This window comes from Triticum aestivum, chromosome 1B, assembly GCF_018294505.1.
Source record: "Triticum aestivum cultivar Chinese Spring chromosome 1B, IWGSC CS RefSeq v2.1, whole genome shotgun sequence".
NCBI lineage: Eukaryota > Viridiplantae > Streptophyta > Magnoliopsida > Poales > Poaceae > Triticum > Triticum aestivum.
In genome coordinates, this window is record NC_057795.1 from 143465801 (window position 1) to 143487912 (window position 22112).

General features: G+C 47.5%; 1 protein-coding gene across 2 annotated transcripts; it reads left to right on the forward strand.

The window, feature by feature from the left end:
- The first annotated feature begins 12515 nt into the window (after positions 1 to 12515).
- Positions 12516 to 20516, forward strand: LOC123112544 (proline-rich protein 12). Of its 2 annotated transcripts, XM_044533577.1 has the most exons (3): positions 12516 to 13375; positions 17889 to 18523; positions 18638 to 20516. In XM_044533577.1, exons 1-3 carry the CDS (start codon positions 12655 to 12657, stop codon positions 20249 to 20251), a joined length of 2970 nt encoding a protein of 989 aa, XP_044389512.1. In that variant the 5' UTR covers positions 12516 to 12654; the 3' UTR covers positions 20252 to 20516. The 2 variants fall into 2 exon arrangements, with proteins under 2 accessions (XP_044389512.1, XP_044389507.1); XM_044533572.1 differs by having other exon boundaries at positions 17889 to 20516.
- Positions 20517 to 22112: the final 1596 nt, after the last annotated feature.

Genomic DNA, 22112 nt, shown 5'->3' on the forward strand with positions numbered 1-22112 from the left:
TTCTATAAAGCCATACTCAAAAGATATAAGTGAAGTGCAATGAGCATTCTATAAATCAACCAAGGATTATCTCATACCAGCATGGTACATAAAAGAAAAGTGAAAACTAAATGCAAAAGACACTCCAAGATTTTCACATATCGCATGAATGAAACGAATCCAAAAACCTAACGATACTTGTTGAAGAAAGATGGGATGCCTTCCAGGGCATCCCCAAACTTAGACGCTTGAGTCTCCTTGAATATTCACTTGGGGTGCCTTGGGCATCCCCAAGCTTGAGCTCTTGCCTCTCCTCCTTTTCCTCATATTGAGACCTCCTTGATCTTCGAACACTTCATCCACACAAAACTTCAACAAAAAACTCGGTAAGATCCGTTAGTATAATAAAGCAAATTACTACTCTAAGTACTATTGCAAACCAATTCATATTTTGTTTTTGCATTGTAGCTACTGTAATATAACTTTTCCATGGCTTAATCCACTGATAGAAATTGATAGTTTCATCAAAAAAGCAAACTATGCATCAAAAACAGAATCTTTCTTAAACAGGGCAGTCTGTAGTAATCTGAACATTCACCATACTTCTGGTACCCCAAAAATTCTGCCAAAATTATGAAAAATAAAAAATTCGTATAGAAAGATAGTGCAAAAAGTTTCAGAACCATTTGACGTTCCAGTAAAAAAAATGTAAAAGCACGCATTACAGCCAAAGTTTCTGTCCTGCACCGCACAAACCAACAAGCATTGTAAACAACCTAAAGGCAAACCTTGGCACATTATTTTGATTATATAATGGAATTGTACAAGGGATAATTATTTTTGATGAAAAGTTTATGTAATTAAGATTCACAAAGTTTCCGTGAGCATGAACAAAGTTCAAGGTGCTCCCCCACTTCAACAATGCTTGTCTTTCTCACTTTCACTTTCCTTTTTGAAAAGTTTTGTGTTCCCCTCTTTATTTTTTTGTTTTTAAACTTTATGAAAGCACTCAACAGAAATAAATGACTCTCTAAAACTTCCAGGTTGTCTCCCTGGCAGTGCTTTCTTTAAAGCCATTAAGCTAGGCATATGGTGCTCAAGTAATGGATCCACCCGGATCCCAAGGTATATCAAAGCCAATTTTAATTAACAATGATTTGTAATTTATTAGTGATCACAAAGTAACATATATCAAGCAATAACAAAGTCTAACTCTCTTCCTATGCATCGACATGTCATAAAAGAACAATTCATGCACACCAAGTAAAGGCCAATGCATAGTATAAGAAGTTTCTTGCAATTCTATCGTGTTGGAAACATAAAGAGGCGGAGATGTAGTTCCTCTCTCATAATAATTGCAAGTTGGATCAGCAAGCACATGCATATTATATCTACCAAAATCATCATGTGCAATGGTAAAATGCAACCCATCAACATAATCCTTAATAAGAGCAAACTTCTCCGATATAGTGTAGTTTGGAGAATTCAAAAAGATAATAGGACTATTATGTGTGGGTGCAATAGCAAAGATTTCATGTTTAGCATAAGGAACTATAGCAAGTTCATCTCCATAAGCATCATTCATATTGGCATCATGGCCACAAGCATAGCAAGCATCATCAAAAAGGGGTATTTCAAGAGAATCAACAGGATCATAACAATCATCATAGTAATCATCCTTTGGTAAGCACGAAGGGAAATTAAACAATGTATGAGTTTAAGAGTTACTCTCATTAGAAGGTGGGCACGGGTGATCAATCCGCTCTTCCTACTTTTGTTCTTCGCTCTCCTCCTCATCTTTTTCATCCAATGGGCTCACAGTTTCGTCAATTCCTTCTTCCATAGATTCCTGCAAAATATTAGTCTCTTCTTGGACAACGAAGACTTCCTAATAGATGCATCAATATCGGAATTGAATTTATAATTCTCATAGAAATATTTAAGTATAGAAAAAATTTCAGATCTGTAAACAACATCATCAAGATTTTCATACGTTTTAAACAAAGATTCAATTTCATAAGCACCCATAAAAGCAACGAATTCTTCTATTTGTTCCACATCATAGTAATCATATATACCTTTAGCATAAGAAGCTAAGGTTTCACATCATTGAATTTGCATGAAAAGGGAAGGTGTGGAGCCTTCATCCTAGAGCAGCAACTATAATCATATCTCAAGCATAGTTCCCGAGCATACCAATGCAACATTGAATTTGATCCCATAATAGTTTCCATTTTTGAGTCAAGCGATAATCCTTAAAGTATTCATGTTGATCCAACATGTCACCCATTGCATAATTGAATGGGGTTTTCTCGGGATTATTAAAGTAGTGCATAATATTTTTCACATAACCAACATCGAGGGTTTTAGGAGGTTCCCCATCTCCATGAGTAGCAAGTACACATAATTTTTTTGGTATTTTGTGCTCCATATCCATAATTAAAGATAGAGAACAACTTAGAACAACAAATAAAAATTACTTAGTGATAAAGCAAACAAGCACACACGAGAATATTCACCCCATGCTATAACTCCCCGGTAACAGTGCCAGAAAAAGGTCTTGATAACCCACAAGAATAGGGGATCAATTGTAGCCTCTTTCGATAAGTAAGAGTGTCGAACCCAACGAGGAGCTAAAGGTAGAACAAATATTCCCTCAAGTTCTATCGACCACCGATACAACTCTACGCACAGTTAACGTACCTAAAACAAGTATGAAACTAGAAGGACTTTGTAGGTGTTGTTGGATAGGTTGCAAGAATATAAAGAGCACGTAACTAAAAACTAGGGGCTGTTTAGATAAAGACGCAATAAAGTTAGTATAGCGAGTGTGGAAAAGTGGTGGTAGGAGTTGCGAAATTGTCCATAAGAAATTGACTACTTTACTAGACCGATAGCAAGTTTTATGTGGGAGAGGCCACTGCCAGCATGTCATCCCTGACTTGGAATTCTATGCACTTATGATTGGAACTATTAGCAAGCACCCGCAACTACTAACATTCATTAAGGTAAAACCCAACCATAGCATTAAGATATATTGGTCCCCCTTCAATCACGTATGCATCAATTTCTATGCTACGTTGAAGCTTCTGTCACTCTTGCCCTCCAATACATAGTCCTATCAACATACAACTAACCCTATGGTGTGATCCACGCGCGCGCTCATATGCTGGGCACCAAAGGACAACAACATAACCACAAGCAAATTAAACCAATCATAGCAATTCAGCAATTACCGAGAGGACAGTGAAAATCTACTCAGACATCATAGCATGGCAACACATCATTGGATAATAATATGAAGCATAAAGCACCATGTTCAAGTAGAGGATACAATGGGTTGCGGGAGAGTGCACCGCTGAATATAGATGGGGGAAGGTGATGGAGATGTTGGTGAAGATGACGGAGGTGTTGGTGTAGATCACGGTGATGATGGTGGCCCGGGCGGCGTTCCGGCGCCAACGTGAGAGAGGCGGAGAGAGCCCCCCTTCTTCTTCTTCTTCCTTGACCTTCTCCCTAGATGGGAGAAGGGTTTCCCCTCTAGTCCATGGTATCCATGCCATGGAGATTTGATCTATCTCTCTGTCTCTCTCTGTTTGTGCGTTCCAGATTCTGGCCTTTCACCGTTTCTTATATTCCCGGAGATCCGTAACTCTGATTGGGCTAAAATTTTAACACGATCTCTATCCGGATATTATCTTTCTTGTGGCGAAAGAAGGGCACCATCACCTTACGGGGTGGCCACGAGGGCCCAAGGCACGCCTGACCCCCTGGGGCATGCCCCCTACCTCGTGGCCCCCTCGGGCATCGTCTCGCGTTGATTCTTCTTCCCAAAAATCATAAATATGCCAAAAAAAACTTCGTCAGTTTTTATCCCGGTTGGACTCCGTTTGATATGGGGTTTCTGCGAAACAAAAAACATGCAACAAACAGGAACTGGCACTGGGCACTGGATCAATATATTAGTCCCAAAAATAGTATAAAAAGTTGCCAAAAGTATATGAAAGTTGTATAATATTGGCATGGAACAATCAAAAATTATATATACGACGGAGACGTATCAATCTACATCCAACGCCTAACCATAACGGTTTGAAAAAATCATATTTTTGTGTACTTGTGTGCGAGTTAATTCCATGTGCAGTAAATTAGAAGGAATTCTCAAACATATTGGTATCAAGGCATGGGCACATGCATGGAGTGCATGCCATGGCACTTTAATTAAAAATGATCAGAAAAACATTAAACCTTGCTTGATTTAATGTCATGCCACCAAGATGATGTGCTAAAAAATTGGCCTGTTTGACGAAAGTTTGGACACACACCCCTCACAAACTGGAGCAACTCGCTAGAAAGTTCGTGGTTCCGAGAGGGAACAATGCAGGTTTGATGACGGACGGGAGATAGCTTCCTCTTACGGCCTTCAAATTTTTTCCTACGTTTAACATGCACTAATACAACTGTCATGTGAAAATTTGGAAAATTTCAGGGGTCATTTGACCTTTTAAAGACATTTAAGTGATTTTCTAACCATTTAATGACTGTAATTCAAATTTGAACTACATCTACATGGAACGCCTAACCAAAACAGTTTGAAAAATCATCAGACGATGTTAATATCTGGTGTTCAAAAAATAAAATGTAAAGATCTGGCAAGACAACCGTCCCCCAAATGATTGGCACTCTATCTCGCGGCTCTAGGTTTGGTAGGTGATTGGCGGGGATCATTAATCAGATACGGTTCTATATTGGAAACCGTCACCTATTATGTTCACACACGGATTTTGCTGTCGGAATCATGTGTAATTCAAACTACAGTACTCGTAAATTCCGGCGACCGGCGTGTGTACTGTCCCCGTCGATCTACATTCCAGCCGCCAATAAATACTACCTTGCTCACGTCGTCCCGCCTGCATTCTCATCTACATCCTCCCCTCGCTCGCCCTCTATCTCTCTCTCAAATCTCTGCCATGGCGCTGCCGGTCTGCCCACGCGCCCACGAGGAGTCGCCGCCCCCTGAGGATGCTCACTCGATTAGCAGCGATAAGGACCCCTACGCGCCGCCTGACAAGGTTGCGCCGGATCCCCCAACTTTGGATTGGTTTTGGGGCCAGTACAATCTTTGTCTGTGGAAGCCATTGCCGCTGGCTGAGAAAGCCAGGCAAGTGGCGTTCAAGAAGGAGATGGCGAAGGAGGAAGCCAGGTACCAGGTGGCCTATGAAGCCCGTGATGCCACCTAGAAAAAGGAGGCGGCGGAGCTTTGGTGGCGGGCGCGTCATCACCGATGATCGAATCTCGGGCAAGTAACGTACCGATTGACAAAGGGAATTGTATACGGGATTACTTGAATCCTTGACATCGTGGTTCATCCGATGAGATCATCATGGAACATGTGGGAGCCAACATGGGTATCCAGATCCCGCATTTGGTTATTGGCCAGAGAGCTATCTCGGTCATGTCTGGATGATTCCCGGACTCGTAGGGTCTACACACTTAAGGTTCGATGACACTAGGGTTATAAGGAAGATTTGTATGTGATTACCAAATGTTGTTCGGAGTCCCGGATGAGATCCCGGATGCCACGAGGAGTTCCGGAATGGTCCGGAAGTGAAGATTTATATATGGGAAGTCATCATACGGTCACCGGAAAAATTCGGGGGTATACTGGTATTGTACCGGGACCACCGGAGGGGTTCCGAGGGTCCACCGGGGGGGGTCCACCGGGGGGGTCCACCTGCCCCGGAGGGCCTTATGGGATGCAGGTGGAAGGGAACTAGCCCCTAAGTGGGTTGGGCGCCATCCCCCCAGGGCCCATGCGCTTAGGGTTGGGGGGACCCTAAAGGGGACGCCCCCCTTGCTTGGGGGGCAAGCCCCCTCCCCCTTGGCCGTTGCCCCCTCTAGATCTCATCTAGAGGGGCCGGCCCCCTTCCCCCTTCTCCCTATAAATAGAGGGGTGGAGGGAGGGGTGCATCACATCATCCAAGGTGCAGCCCCTCCCCTCCCCAACACCTCTCCTCCTCCGCATGAGCTTGGCGAAGCCCTACCGGAGAACTGCCACTCCATCACCACCACGCCGTTGTGCTGTTGCTGGAGACTTCTTCCTCAACCTCTCCCTCCTCCTTGCTGGATCAAGGCGCGGGAGACGTCACCGGGCTGCACGTGTGTTGAACGCGGAGGTGCCGTTGTTCGGTGCTTAGATCGGAATCCACCGCGAGCTGAATCGCTATGAGTACGACTCCTTCATCCGCGTTCTTGTAACGCTTCCGTCTCGCGATCTTCAAGGGTATGAAGATGCACTCCCCTCTCTCTCGTTGCTAGTTACTCCATAGATTGATCTTGGTGATGCGTAGAAATTTTTTAATTTCTGCAACGATCCCCAACAATATATATATTCTGTGATGAACTAATCAACAATTAATATATATATTATGCATTCCATTTTCTATCTATTTTTTATACTAATTTGAATCTAGCTATTATCATCCACATATACAGAATGGAAAGCGTATACACACACATTGAAACAGAACATATAAGAACGGAAAACAGAGTACACACATTGAAACAGAGGAATAAACAGAGCAATACTATGATGGCTGTGAATACATAGCTATCCACGTCGAAACGACTCAACAAAATAGAATGCGTCCACGAGACCATGGCCAACAGCCCTTGCCTACGATAGCTCTTGGCTCTGCCTGAACTCGTGCAGGCGTTCGTCCAAGCGGTCGACACACTCGCGGTACATATGGAGCACGATCTCGAGCTCCAAGTTGGCTATTTCACCAGAGATCACTAGCTCGAGGATGTGACGGCCATGTTCCTCTACTGCGCCCAGGTGGACACTTGGGCCAAGGAGGCGGTCGAGCCTACGGACCAGCGCGTTGGCACCCAGCAGGCCGCGGACAAGGCGAACGGTGGCACCCATGCAAATGGTGCGGCGGGCGTCCGGTGCAAGTACGGAGCAGCCGGTCTCTGGTGCAAGTACGGCGCTGAGGGCCTCTGCCAACTCCTGGCAAGGAATGGGGTACTGACGGGACGTGTACCCAGCTGTGACGCGGTGTCGACAGCAGGCAAGCATCGATGGATCCACGCTTGTTGTGCGGCCCGCCGGCCTCTCGCTCTACGGTGCTCCAACGGTCTCGCTGTGCAGCGAGCCGCAACTTATCAACGCGGACACGCCTAGCTTGCTCTGTGGCGCGCCATCAATCATGTTGTGCAGCGAGCTGCATCCTATCGGTGCTGACATGCCTATCTTGAACCGCGGTGCTCAAGCGCCATGCACCAAAGGTCTGCTCAACCCTGGCGATGACGCGCATCACGGTGTCATCCATCGCGTTGCCGGGGAGCGCCTCAGCCTCGACGGGTTGTGGCGCCTGCTTGTTTTCCTCGTCGACGAGGTTGATGGCAGAGGTGACGCTTTGGTGGGTTGGCATGCTTGAGAAAGGTGGATGTGCTACAGGCTGCGCTTGTCGCTCCGTGCGTCGCGCGTCGCCTAGATTTATGTGCAATATTGCTGGGTGGCGGGAAACAGGTGAGAAAATGGCGGGAAACAGTGGCGTGCTCATAAAACGCCATCAATTAATGGAAACTTAGCATAGAAGGAACATCGAGCTAGCACAAGAAGTAGATGATGATCAGATGAACACGGACCACACTAGGGAACCCGTCGGTGATGAATTCATCAATCACAAACGGTTGAATACTAGCAAGCGTTTGCCCATAACACACACAGCTTATTCCATCACAAATAGGTCGGATGGATCAACTATATGCCACGTATCGTACATTGTCAAAAAGTAATGCGGTAGACCTTCTTTAACATGTGTTAAAAAAACAAGGACCTCGAGGTTAAATTAACTCATGGGATGGGTCGTATCAGTCAGTTAATTTGACAAATACGACCCATCCTATCAGTTAATTTAACATCAACAGAACTTTCCATCTAGTCACCCATCTAATGGCTGCTCCAGCCTGAGCACACTTAACTTGAGAGTTCTCTTACATGAGCTACTGGTGGAACAACTAGTCCTTGTTGATATAGGATGCCTCTTCGCATCCTTATGGCGTATCTGGATGACCGCCCATCCCTCAATGGCCAATAGATGTTGTGTAGACAGAGCATATCACATATATCTTCTTAGAAGCAATCGTCTGTGTTATTGTCGGTCTTCGCACACATTTGTGATTACAGACCTGTTTGCCGCATATCACACACATTTTGTTAAGTTGAACCATTTCTGTTCCCATGTCTCAACGCAAACAGTTCATCCGAGTGAGCCGTATGTTGTACATCACACACACCTTGATCTGGCTGACCGTTTCTTTTGTGTTGCCTAATCATAAATAGTTCATCCAAGTGAACTGTATGTTGTACATAGCACACACCTTCATCTGTCTGCCCGTTTCTTTTGTTCCTCCTCATCGCAAATGGTTAATTGAACTGAACCGTATGCCCTGCATCGCAGATGCAACTAAAATCTGAACCGTGTTTGATGCATCCTCCATCGCAAACATTTTATACATTTTTGACGGTTTTCATACATCACCGTTTGTGATTATTGCATCGCACACAATTTCTCGAAGGGTATCTGATCGTAGTGTCGCGTTAGCAGCATCCTGCAGTAGTGTAGCATGAGAAGTTTTATGATGATACATTGCTATTATGATAATGACTATGATTCCTCCATGTCAGTATTTTATTTTTTATCGACACCTCTCTCTCTAAACATGTTGTCATGATTATCGATTTCGGTTTTCGCTTGAGGACAAGCGAGGCCTAAGCTTGGGGGAGTTGATACGTCCATTTTGCATCATGTTTTTATGTTGATATTTATCACATTATGGACTATTATTCCACTTTATAATACAATTCTTATGTCGTTTATCTCTTATTTTGCAAGTTACACATGAAGAGGGAGATTGCCGGCAGCTGGAATTCTGGACCGGAAAGGGCTACATCGGGGGCACTTTTTTAAACAACTCCAGATGGGCTGAAAATTGACGGAGAATTATTTTGGAATATATTAAAATTATTGGTGAAAGAAATAACAGTGGGTCCCACCAGGCAGTCACAAGCCTGGGGCATGCCCTGCCCCCTGAGCGATCCTCCCGAGCTTGTGGTGCCCCAGGCAGGCCTCCGGGACCCATATTATCCTATATGATGCCATTTGACCTAGAAAAAATCAGAAGGAAGGTTTTAGGAGAAGCGCCGCTGTCTCGAGGTGGAACCTGGGCAGGAGCAGTTTTGCTCTCCGGCGGAGAGATTACGCCGGGGAAACTTCCCCCCGGGAGGGGAAAAGTCGAAGCCATCGTTATCACCAACGATCCTCTCACTATGGGAGGACCAATCTTCGTCAACATCTTCACGAGTACCATCTCATCTTAAACCCTACTTCATCTCTTGTATTCAATCTTTGTCTCAAAACCCTAGATTGGTACCTGTGGGTTGCTAGTAGTGTTGATTACATCTCGTAGTTGATGCTTGTTGGTTTATTTGGTGGAAGATCATATGTTCAGATCCGGGATGTTATGACACTCCTCTGATCTTGAGCATGAATATGATTTATGAGTAGTTACGTTTGTTCTTGAGGACACGAGAGAAGTCTTGTCATAAGTAATCATGTCAATTTGGTATTCTTTCGATATCTTCACGATATGTATGTTATTGCTTCCTTTTAGTGGTGTCATGTGAACGTCAACTACATGACACTTCATCATCTTTGGACCTAAGGAAAGATATTTTTGAGTAGTTATTAGATGATGGGTTGCTAGAGTGACAGAAGCTTAAACCCTAGTTTATGCGTTATTCCGCAAGGGCTGATTTGGATCCATATGTTTCATGCTATGGTTAGATTTATCTTAATTCTTCTTTCGTAGTTGCGGACACTTGTGAGAGGGGGGTAACCATAAGTGGGAGGCTTGTTCAAGTAAGAACAACACCCAAGCACCGGTCCACCCACATATAAAATTATCAAAGTAACGAACACGAATCGAACAAACATGATAAAAGTGATTAGGTGAAATTCTCGTGTGTCCTCAAGAACGACCTTGTTTATTATAAGAGACCGTTCCGGCCTGTTCTTTGCTACAAAAAGGATTGGGCTATCTTGCCGCACCTTTGTTACCGTTACTACTTATTGCTCGTTACAAATTACCTAGCTATCAAACTATCTGTTACCGATAATTCCAGTGCTTGCAGACAATACCTTGCTAAAAACCGCTTATTCCTTCTGCTCCTCGTTGGGTTCAACACTCTTACTTATCGAAAGGACTACAATTGATCCCCTATACTTGTGGTCATCAGACACTAAAATGTGACCATTGTACACTTTTTTTGCAAGCCTCAAAGGCTCCAAGTGTTATACTCGGAGGTACCGATCCGAACTAAAAGAGTCAACTCAAGGGATGGCCCATTGGATGTGGACGCAACTCGACTGGTCCGAACAAAGTTGATTTTGACGTTTTGAAATTGTTCTTAATCCTAGCAACACTTGTTCTTTGAAGATTGAGGGTTAAATATCAGTCCTCCTACATATCATAACATCTATTGGGAATAAGATGGTCATATTAGTCCCTTTAATAAAGTTGTCATAGACAAATCATAACACACTGTGGGGCCATGGATGCACTTAATACAACATCGTTGTAATTGTGTACCAAACCCACATGGTATATACATGTTAATAAATTAATCACCAGTGCTAACTAGTACGGTAACTACATCATCAATATGATGATAATTAAGTGGGGTAATATCACTCGTATGATGACTGATATTCAACAAACCACTTACAATACATCACTACCGTGGTGGACTAAGCAATCTAGTAGCTAATGCATCCCCACTAGTGATAACTAGTGCTAACCAATTTGGTAGATACATCACCATTGTAGTGGTAACTCTTTCTAGATATCTTTAAACATACATCACTATTATAACAACAAAAGGTTAAGGCCCCGTTTGATAGCTCAACTTTTTCTAAGTATTATGAGAATACTACAGTTTTTTAAAATACCATGATTTTAATTACCGTGAGCTGTTTGGCAACAATAAAAAACTGTAGTATTGAAACTATAGTATTGTCAAAACTGTGGTATTTTCTCTGCATTAAAAAAAGAACCCCGGACCTCTTTTTTTAAAACAGATCATGCGAAGAAAACAAGACTCTTCATTATCGCCTTCCTCGCTCCCAAGCTGCCGCCGCCCGGAAGATCGTTGGCCATGGGACAAGACAACAGAAGTGAATGGAAAGAAAAATGGTGTCCTTCCTGCTCCCACTTGCGTTCCTCCTCTCGTCGTACGCGTTGTGCATCAGGTTGGCCCCCGGGCAACTCATGCCCAGATTGCTCATGCAATAGTCACGCACGCTGCTGGCTGAGACTGCTCATGCCGTTGTGTGTGATCACGGCCATACTGTACGTGTGCGGCTCTACCATCTCGCGTCCTTGCTCGCCGCGGCTTGCCGTGCATGCGCTGCTCCCGAACGCCGCCCCATTCCTCAGTGCGCCGCGCTCGCCGCTGCCGGCCAAGCTGCAGCCGAGCCAGAGCGACACCGCGCGTTTCCGTGCCGCGCTGCTGTGCTTCGCCCGCCGCTGATGCATAGCATGCCGTCGGGCTGATTATGCATGGCCGTTCAATTTGCGGTCAGCTAAATTCGTGCATGTTTGCAACTGCTATGAAACGGCTAGCTAGCCACTTTACGTCGTTGTAAACATGCACCAGCCAAACACTGTCACAATATTTTCAATACTACGAAATACTTTGATATGTCAAAACTGTGGTATCTAATACCTATAGACAAAAATACTGCAGTTTTTCAATACTATAGTTTCTGCAGTACTTCGTTGTCAAACACATCCGGTTTAGCAACTAGATCGCCATTATGGTGGCACTTGGTTTACCACTGTAGTGAATTATTTTCTACCTACTACTGGCCTTGTTAGGAAACAAAAGAGGACCGCTTACAACCATGAAAACAAAATTCTACACAATAGTTTGAGCATTGATAACATATTGACAAGTTGCCTTTCCTCTCGCGTTTGGAGTTGCTTTAAGTTTCTATGCCTCACATAGTTTGATAATGTCTGATGCCAACTCTATCTAATCATCGCATGTGCACATATTTTGATTGTTGTTTTATATGATTGACCAACGAATTGTATTTACATATATTTTTATATTTTTTTATTCTTTTCTAAATGACGAGTGTTAGCTTCCAATTTCATAAAGGGATATTTTAAAGGCCCAACATCCCAACAATGAAGATTCACGGCGGCCCAATGGTTACATAAACATATTATAGTTCATTTAACCATTTCAACATATTTGCTATAACCAAGCCACATGCGCCGAATATTTCAAGTCATTTCGAATTTCAGTGGGCGCAGTTTCATACCGCGTGCGGCATGTTTTGCCCCCCTTCGTTTAGTATAAATTGCTCGCCTCGGCACGCCTCGCCTCAGCGAAAATATCATTTCCTTCTCATTTCTCTCTCCCTTCTTCTGCAACTAATTACCATGATGCCCCTCGGACGGTGTCCCAGTCCCACCCGGCCCGAGATCCCCCAATTTCCCCAACCCCCGAAACCCAAACAGCGCAATCCCAAACCCAAACCTAAGCCCAGACCGAGAGACCCCGCACCCAAATCTAGGGTTTCGCTTCCCCGCCGCAGGATGGCTGCCCCCGCCGCCGCTGGCTCCGGCGCCGTCGTGCCCGCTGGTGACGGCGAGGGTTGGACCCCCAGTTTCGGCGACATGGTCTGGGGCAAGGTGAAGTCGCATCCGTGGTGGCCGGGCCACGTCTACAGCCTCACCCTCTCCGACGATCCGGAGGTGCATCGCGGCCACCGCCATGGCCTCGTCCTCGTCGCCTTCTTCGGCGACGGCAGCTACGGTTGGTTCGAGCCGCATGAGCTCGTCCGCTTCGAGGACCACTTCGTTGAGAAGACCTCGCAGGGGGGCAGTCGCACCTTCCCCGCCGCCGTCGCCGAGTCCCTCGACGAGATCTCGCGCCGCAGCGCGCTCGCGCTCCTCTGCCCCTGCCGCGGACCCGACACCTTCCGCCCCCACAACGAGGATCGAAGGTTCCTCCTGGTGAACGTGCCCGGGTTCGACAGCAACGCCGAGTACCTCCACGAACAGGTGACGGCCGCGCGGGAGCGGTTCGTCCCGCAGAAGATGTTTGACTTCCTGCAGAACGCTGCCGTGCAGCAGCGGGACGCGGCGGAGACGGCCGCACGGACCTTGCCTGGGATCGAGATGGCAGCGATGCTCATGGCGTACCGACGGTCTAGGTACGAGAGGTACGACCTCACCTATGCCGAATCATTTGGGGTGGATTCGAAGAAGGCCCTTGAAGGCGAGGTCAAGGCTGAGAATGAACGGTCTCAACGAGGTATCGACACTCACATGCCCAATCCTAGTAGTACTACTATTCACTGTTCTGTTATTATTTTTGCTGTGTACTTGAACTTGATGGGCAGATTACATGATACTAATCTTTTTTATGTGAATAGTGAACTGGATATTAGTTCTTCAAATATTTATTGTTTCTCTTTTGTTGAACTGTGTGTTGCATGAATGTGAAAAATGTTTTTATCTGTATAGCCAACACTTTTTATATATGCAAATCATGTGCATAACTTTGCAAAGCTATAGTGGTAATAAATGGTGGAGTAAAATTTATTTGATACAAATGAAATCCAAATCAAGTAAAAGCTATATACACATACGGATATCGTTTGATCAATGAGGACTTGTCCATAGCTTATCCACTTTTCTGTCTTTCCCATCCAGTTATGCCGAATACAAATATTAAAAGATACAATGAGAGTTTACCTCTGCACGATGCATATAGATTTTTCAAGCAGCAGCTTCTGTGTGCTATGATGGATTTTGGATGGATTCTGAAATGTTTCTCTCGCATCCATATATTTCCTTGATTTGGGTAGTTGCTACTCATCTAGTTTCTTCTTAGGCCATGCCTTAAATCTGGTATATTTAGGATTTGGATCTCTTTCCTCTTCCTGTGAGTGTGCTAATTTAACATCGCATTGCATTTCAGTTGCGTTCGCGTTGCACCTTTCTTCACCCCTTCATAATCTAGCATATTAAGGTAGAATCGCTTAGTTTCAGCAACTTGACCTCGCGTTGCACAAGAACTGAATAAGTATAGAAACACTGATTCTGAAAGAAGGTACCTTTATGTGCCTGATAAAAACATATCGGTGATTGGTGGAGATGGACCTGGGGGTACTTATATACATATTTTGGATGCACTATTTCGTTTTCATCATTGAGCAGGCATTGAGGTAAGGCGGTTGAGTGCACATCATGAAGGAAGGCATCAAGTTAACACCGTACACTGCCTATTACCTATTATGTTCATAAATAAGCATGTATATATATCTACAAGGTAGCAGTTCAAGGATGTTTACCGTGAGTTTAGACATGCATCTTTCAAGTCATTATAGTAATTTTAGCAGGACTTCTCTGTTAATCTCTTAGTGGAATTAATCTGGATGCACATGACAATTATAACCTGATTATCTTGATTATTCCAAAACAATTTACATTTGAAATATTCTTCGTAGTTCTCGAGTTGAAATCCTGCATATAGAGAACTAAAATGAAGTAAACATATGCATTTGTTCCAAGATGGTGAGAAACGAATGGTGAAAGCGATATAGAGTTTGACTAAAACTTTGGCCAGACCAGCAGCAACTCTGGGCGTGCTATCTTAACCCATTTGCCCTCTCCTTACCTTGATCTCCCACCATTGGACTAAACTTTGACACATGTTCTAAACTGAATCGGGTTAGGCGTTGTGCCGGAGGACATTCTATCCCATATTCTTACTGGAGCCAGTTCCACTAGTTTTTGCCTCACATTCGGAGCAGTTGAGAGGACATTCTATAACAAATTCTTACCGGAGCCAGTTCCACTAGTTTTTGCCTCACATTCGGAGCAGTTTAGAGGACATTGTATCCGTATGTTCCACTAGTTCTGCCTCACGTTCGGAGCAGTCCGGGCTTGCCGTTTTGCCTGCTTCAATCAGAAGAAGCCAGCGAAGCAGTTCCAGCCTGTCCTTTCAGCTGATGCAGGCATGCTACAGTTACGATGAGAAGCTTTTGAAGAAGCACGCATGGCTATCTTGTCCTGAACTTTATTATGGACCGATGATTCATCTCCCATATGAACCGTGGAAGCCATGCCAGCAAGGGGTTTTTGATGGCCTGTCCCAAGCGCAGAGTAGAGCCTGCGGTTCTTCCCCCGGCTAAAAGCTCAGAAATTGCTTTCCCATGCCTTCCCCACCAGAGTTGAGAGCTAATCCATATGCCATGCCCACTAGCCACAGAAGATCCTTGGGAGTCTCAAGTGGTTTGCCTCTGCACACGGACGGGTCACATTCCTATCCAAGGAAATTCAGATAGCGTTATCAGATTGCGTTACTCACACCAGCTGTGCTTTTTGGGGACTTGCATGCGGTGAACGGAGAATTCCCTTTTGCACCCCATATCCAACTTCCGTAGGAACTTGGCCTGCGGATGGAGTTTCAATAGAACTCATTGGGAATCAAGAATCTGGCCATGGGTCTGAACCTGTTAAGAACGCAGCGTCTGATTCACACAGGATTCGTCTCTGGTTGTTTGGGAGGAATTCGTGATCGACAGGGAGCCTTTCCTCCCGACCAATAGCACATGGTTATTCCCCATCCCCCACCCACCCCCGCACCCCCACGGAGCCCGATTTTAGACTCTAGGCTGCTGTATCTTATTTTCTACTACTAGAACCTTGGCGATATTTTAGAATTTTATGGGTATAAAATTTCAACATTTTTTTAGAACTCTCTGGAAATAATAACTTAGTGGTGATGCAAGTCATCTGAGCAAAAGAGAGGAAATCAAGTCGCCAAGGAAATTGTAAACTAACACGTACCTCCCGTCCTGCAATCGCACGTGCACCTCATCTTTCCAGAGGTGTAGCCGGTGGGAGAACGAAAATTATTCAGTGCAGATAAAAGTAAATATTAATGTCTTAGGCCGTTTTTAGCCCCCAAAAAGTACTACCAAGTACCCTTTCAAGGTCCTTGCAGCAGAATAATTCTTTTTTCCGAATGATCTGCCTTTCCTACTAGATAAAGGAGAGTTGGGAGTATAGAAATGTGAGCTAATAAAACACACTACTTTAATGTTGGTTTTGACAAAAAGAACATTAGGGTGAAATCCGATGGCATCCTTTGTTTTGATGTTTTGCATTCTTTGGTAAGCTTAGGGGTTTAGTTTGTCATAGTTAGGGTTAGGGTTAGGATTCGACAAAGAGGGAAAGGTGTGCTTTGAGTGCGGGAAAACTCGATCGTGTCTTTGGCTCAGTGAGTAGAGCGGAGGGAGTTAATTGCATGCACGACCTAATGAGTTGGTCGAGGGTGGTCGATGGTCGGCTACGGTGGCGATGGTACTCCCTCCTTCCATCTATATAGGGCCTAATGCGTTTTTCAAGACCGCCTTTGACTATTGACAAGACTAATAGTACATGAGATGCATAATGTAAAAATTATATCATTGAAAGCTCCTTTCACATACGAATTTGGTGGTATGCTTTGTGTAAGTTGCATGTCATGTATTATTGCTCTAACATTTGGTCAAAGTTAGCCTCGAAAAATGTATTAGGCCCTATATAGATGGAAGGAGGGAGTACCTCTTATCGAGAAGCAGACACAATCTGGACGATCTTGCGGACAATGACATGTAGGGGTGGGAGAATGTCTTGTCAAAGCCATAGAAACACATAGGTGAGACGATGCGATGCTAAGAATGATTGTTTGCTAACTGGTATCTGCTTGTTTTGAATCGACTAGTTAATTGGTCGATAAATCTTTGCTAACTGGTATCTGCTCGGTTTGAATCAACTAGTTAATTGGTCGATAAATTGGTTAATCTACGGATTGGTGATCCATCGAGCATGGATTAATCGACCAGTTAATTGATTTGTTGGTTGATATTTTGAACACCGCTAAGAGGGGAGGACCGAAGGAAGCACGGTCGGAGATGACATCGACGCGGAGTAGGGTTGGTTAGGGTTTGGGAGCAGAGATGGATTTTTGTGTGATTATGGGGAGTATTGATATTTTGATTCGATGGCAACAAGTAGCATCCTTTGCATCATATTTGGGTCTTTGCTCTTTTCAAATTACAAAAGATAGGGAGTAGTATTCTCTTCATCCGAAAATACTTGTCATCAAAACAGATAAAAGGGATGATCTTTTGCGTCGTGGAGGGAGAGGCTCACTCGCCCATCATTGGTAGTTTGGTACCACCAACGAAGATTGTGGCATGCGGGGTGGGCGCTCGCTTTGCTCCCACCACCAAGTTCCTTTCACCGCGGGTACCGAGGCCCCACATTTACTATACTCTTTCTGCAAAATCGAGATTTGAGCGGCGACGTGTCTAGCCTTTGTGACCGACTGGACCGTAGTATTTCTTTTACCTCTCGGTCAGTTTGTCACGCATGCACATGCTAATCAGTCAGAATTATTTACATTTTGCAGGGTCAGACCGTAGTGTACGGCCAAATATATAAATCCAAAAATAATACTCTTTTCGTCACATAATATAAGAACGTTTTTACGATCATAAATTATTAAATCCTAATTTCAATTTTTATTTGAATGGATTTCTTTTAAATACACGCCAATTCGTGCTTTGGATCTGGTTTCCTTTCCTAGTGCTACTTGCTTTTGCTTTGTTCTTCTTCTTTTTTTTGCTTTGTTCTTGTGTTACATCTATTATTAGGAATGCGAATATAAATACGTGACCCCTTGGCATTGACTTGTTCCTGTTGCGTTTTTTCTCCATGGATGTGGTACCGCGCTGTGTGCTAACGTGTGCCGCTGGTGACATGCCTTGCAGCTCGGCCGCTCAAGGGTCGGCAGAAGGTGCCGGAGAAGGAGAACGCCCCGGCGAGGGGCCGGAGGGGCGCCGCCGGCGCGGCCGCGAGGCTCATGGAGAAGATCATGCCCGGCGCGCCGGCAATGAAGCCCAAGGCCAGCAAGAAGGACCAGTACCTGCTCAAGCGTCGGGAAGACGCGCGCGCGCCAGCGCTGCCGCCAGCCGCGCTCCCGGACGCGGCTCCCGCCCCGGACGACGGTGGCCCGCCTGGCTTCCCCCCGGCAGAACCGCAGACGCCGCCGTTGCCCAGCAGCACCGGAGGTGGCGACGAGGAGGAGTTTATGCTGCAGAGACGCGCGCTCCCTCCCGCCGACCAGGCGAGCGACGGCGGCGCAACCGCGGACGACGCCGCCGCCGCCACTGCGCCCAAGAAGGTGGCCAAGCCCAAGAAGGCCCGCAAGCGCGAGAGGGAGGAGCCAGCCGAAGACGTGGCCGCCGCCGACGGCGAGCCCAAGAAGAAGAAGAAAAAGAAGAAGCTCGCTGAACTCAACGGCGGCCTGCCCTCTGCCGCCCCCTCCGTCGACGGCGGCGGCGCTACAAAGCCCGCAGCTTTCTCGCCCCCCAAGGTCGACCTTGACGGCTTAGATCTGACACAGGTAATATCCGACCTTCAAAACCTTCCGCTGCTTCCCTTCTACGGCGCCGGCAGACGCATCTCTGACGCCTCTCACTCCTTCATCCTGGCGTTCCGCTCGAAACACTACAAAAAGAGCTATGAGAACGATCCGCCGGAAGAGTCTAAGAAGGGCATGGATAATAAGCCCACTGTCGTTGCTGCCGCCGCCGCCGCCGTCTCTGACGGCCAGCCCCCCAAACCGTTGAAGAAGAAGCCGGTCATGAGGCCCAGCGACCCCACCAGTGCTGGCGTGAAGCGCCCGCCGTCTGACCGCCAGGAGGAGATTGCCTCCAAGAAGAAAATCAAGCTGGACAAGATTAAAACACTGGCCGCCGACAAGAAGGCCGGGCTGGAGCAGAAAGTCCCTGCCGCCACCGCAGCTGCGGGAGGCGGGACGACGGCGGCGGCTCAGCTGCCGCGGGCTGGCATGAAGGAAAAGGCTCTGGCGGCAGCCAAGAAGAAGGTGCCAGCGGCGGCGCCTGTGAAGAGGACGCCGTCGCCGACGGCGCTGATGATGAAGTTCCCGCTGAAGAGCACGCTGCCGTCGGTGGCCTCCCTCAAGGCGAGGTTCGCGCGCTTCGGGCCGCTCGACATCAACGGCATCCGCGTGTACTGGAAGTCCAACATGTGCCGGGTCATCTACAAGTTCCAGTCCGACGCGGAGGCCGCGCTCAAGTACGCCAAGGCCAACGCCATGTTCGGCCAGCTGGCCCCCAACTACTACCTGCGCGGCGTCGAGGGAGGGTCGGCCGGCGCCGACCCAGGGCCTGAGCCGGCCCCTCCGCAGCGCTCTGAGCTGCGGCTCATGGAGACCACGCCGTTCAGGCCTGGGAGCTCCGGCAATGGCGCTCCGCTGACGCTGTCCAAGGCGGTGCCGGCGCGCATGTCCGTTGGGCTGCCCAAGTCAATCCTGAAGAAGAGCAACGACGAGGGAGGGCTGGCTGCGGCCAGCGCGCTCCGGGACTCCCCTCGGGTGAAGTTCGTGCTGGACGGTGGGGACAGCATGCTGGAGCCACCTCCATTGCCAGCGAGCTTCGACGGGAACAATGGCCCGGACACTGCTGCACCAGTGAGCAAGGTCGCGAGGTCGCTCGGCTTCGCGCAGCCGCCTCTGCAGCCGCCGGCCCGCCCTGCGCAGCCCAACCTGCAGCCACTCATGCGCCCACAGCACCAGCAACTGCAGCCGCCACGCGCACCGGATTCACAGCCACTCCCACCACCGCCGCCGCTGCCATACCAGCCTCGCATCAACGAGCCATCGTCGTACCAGCCCCGTATCAGCGAGCCATCGCCGTACCAGTCTCGCGTCAACGAGCCACAGCTGTACCAGCCTCGTCGCACGGACGCGCCGCCAATGTTCAACATGCAGCCGCCGTACCAGCCTCGCCAGAGTGACGCGCTGCCGTCCTTCAACATGCAGCCACCGTACCAGCCTCGCCACAGCGACGGGCCGCTCGCGCTCCCTGGACAGCCGCCGCTGCCGCCGTACCCTCCTCGTGCCGGTTTCCCCGGACAGCAGTACTCTTCCCGCTCTGACGACATGCCGCCGGCTCACTTCGACAACAACGCCATGCCGGTGTGGAAGAGGGGGGAGAAGGAGTTCAACGAGGAGCTGATGAGGGTGATGCTGGGGATCGCCAAGCTGGTGGAGCCATTGATGGACAAGAACGGCAACTTCCCCTACCACCTCTTCAGCCGGTCAGCATGAGCCGCGGCAGCAGCAGCTCCAGGGCAGAGCTCGCTGCGTTGTATCTGACTGCTGGGTCCCTGTGGCGCCGGCAGTACCGCAAGTGCGGTTAGTAGTGCTAGTGACTTTGCCTCTCGAGAGAAGGACAACCAAGATGATGCATCTCCTGTCATGTAGTACTAGTGTATAATTACCTCTTGTTTTCTGTTTTGTCAGAGCATGTATGAACTCTCTCGATTCTAGTCGTCATCAGACTGTCAATTAAGATGTGGTTAAGGACACCAAATTGATGTTGTATGGTTTTTAAGTCGAAATTATGGGCCTGTTTAGTGTCTCAGTGCTCGAACCTAGGCCGGCGCGAAAAATGTACTCCCTTCGTTCCTAAATATAAATATTTTTAGAGATTCAAATGTAGACTACGGATGACGCAAAATAAGTGAATCTGTATTCTAAAATATATCTATATACATCCGTATGTAGCCTGTACTAAAATCTCTACTACCTAAAAGAACTGTAAGGTTCCCTCTCTCCTCTTACGTCAAATATTTTCTTTCACCCACGTCTTCGTCCGCACCCTCCTTCGTGTTTTTTTGTCGTTACCAATTTTCCCAGATCAATCACGTTTATGTTCTCCCTAAAAATCAGGGATTTGTTTCACTTTCCCAGGGCAACTGACCTCCTCTTCATACGCTTTCTCCTTCCCATGCCGCCGACACCGATCTGCACACCCTTCCCTTCTCCCCCAGGCCGCGTCTCTCTCTCTCTCTCTCTCTCTCAAACCATGGCCGCAGGCCGGGACCTGTCGCGACTACAGACGACCGACGAGATAACATTCTGCTCCATGGGCGCGCGTCGGGAATGTAGAGGAAGGCTTGACGGAGGTGGCTACCATTGACGCTGGATGTTGGGGCAGATCGCCACAAGTCTTTTTTTTTTGAAACGAGGCAAAAGATTTGCCATTTTCATTGATTAAGAAGAAGAGAATTGCCCGGTTAATTGACGGAAAACCAAGCTAAAACCGATACAACTCAACCCACATGACATGGGCACCACCGGCCAACCTGGCCACCGACATGGGACACAAAGCTGCAAAGAAGAAAGGCACTCGCCGAGGAGCCGCAAGCGTCATCGTCATCACCGGTTGCCTTGAACGAGCGACTCCGACTTCACCATAGAGCTTCAACCTCGAAGCCAACCCGCAAACAGCTTAGAAGCCACGACGGCACATGCCACCGGATGGCCACACGCGCAAGCAACCGACAACTCCGACTTTGACGACGAGCCTCACCAGGGAAATATGCAGGACTTGCGCCGACCATGCCCTAAGAGCACCTCGGACACGCCGGGAAGAACCGTCTATCGAAGTCCACGCCGCGACCCGAGCTCCTCTCGACGCCATCATCGTTGCCAAACAGAAACCAGCGCCCCGCCTCAGCAAACCACACGGCAAAGATGCCGCCAACCACGGCGAAGATGCCGCCATCCACCAGTCTCCCAGTCGTAGCCGGCTCCGAGACGATGCCCCCAAGGAGGAGAAAGACGCGAAGACGCCTCCATCGCCCGATCCAGCGGATCTGAGGTTTCCCTCCGAAGCCCAAGCCGTGGGGAGGAGGAGCACACCTTCACGACGACGCTTCCAAGAAAGATCACGGCACCCGCGGGCACCGCCGTCGCCGGCTCCGAAGAAGGCCAGAGCAAAGATTTCTCCCGAAGATGCACCGACCACCTGCCACCACCGACCGCCGCCCACCCTCCACCACCTGCTGAGGCCGACCTCATTCTGGCCGCGGGATCCCACGATCCACCGCGACCAGACACGCACCACCCCCTGGCCGAAGCCGCCGTCCACCACCGCAGCACCACCATGGCTACCACCACCGCA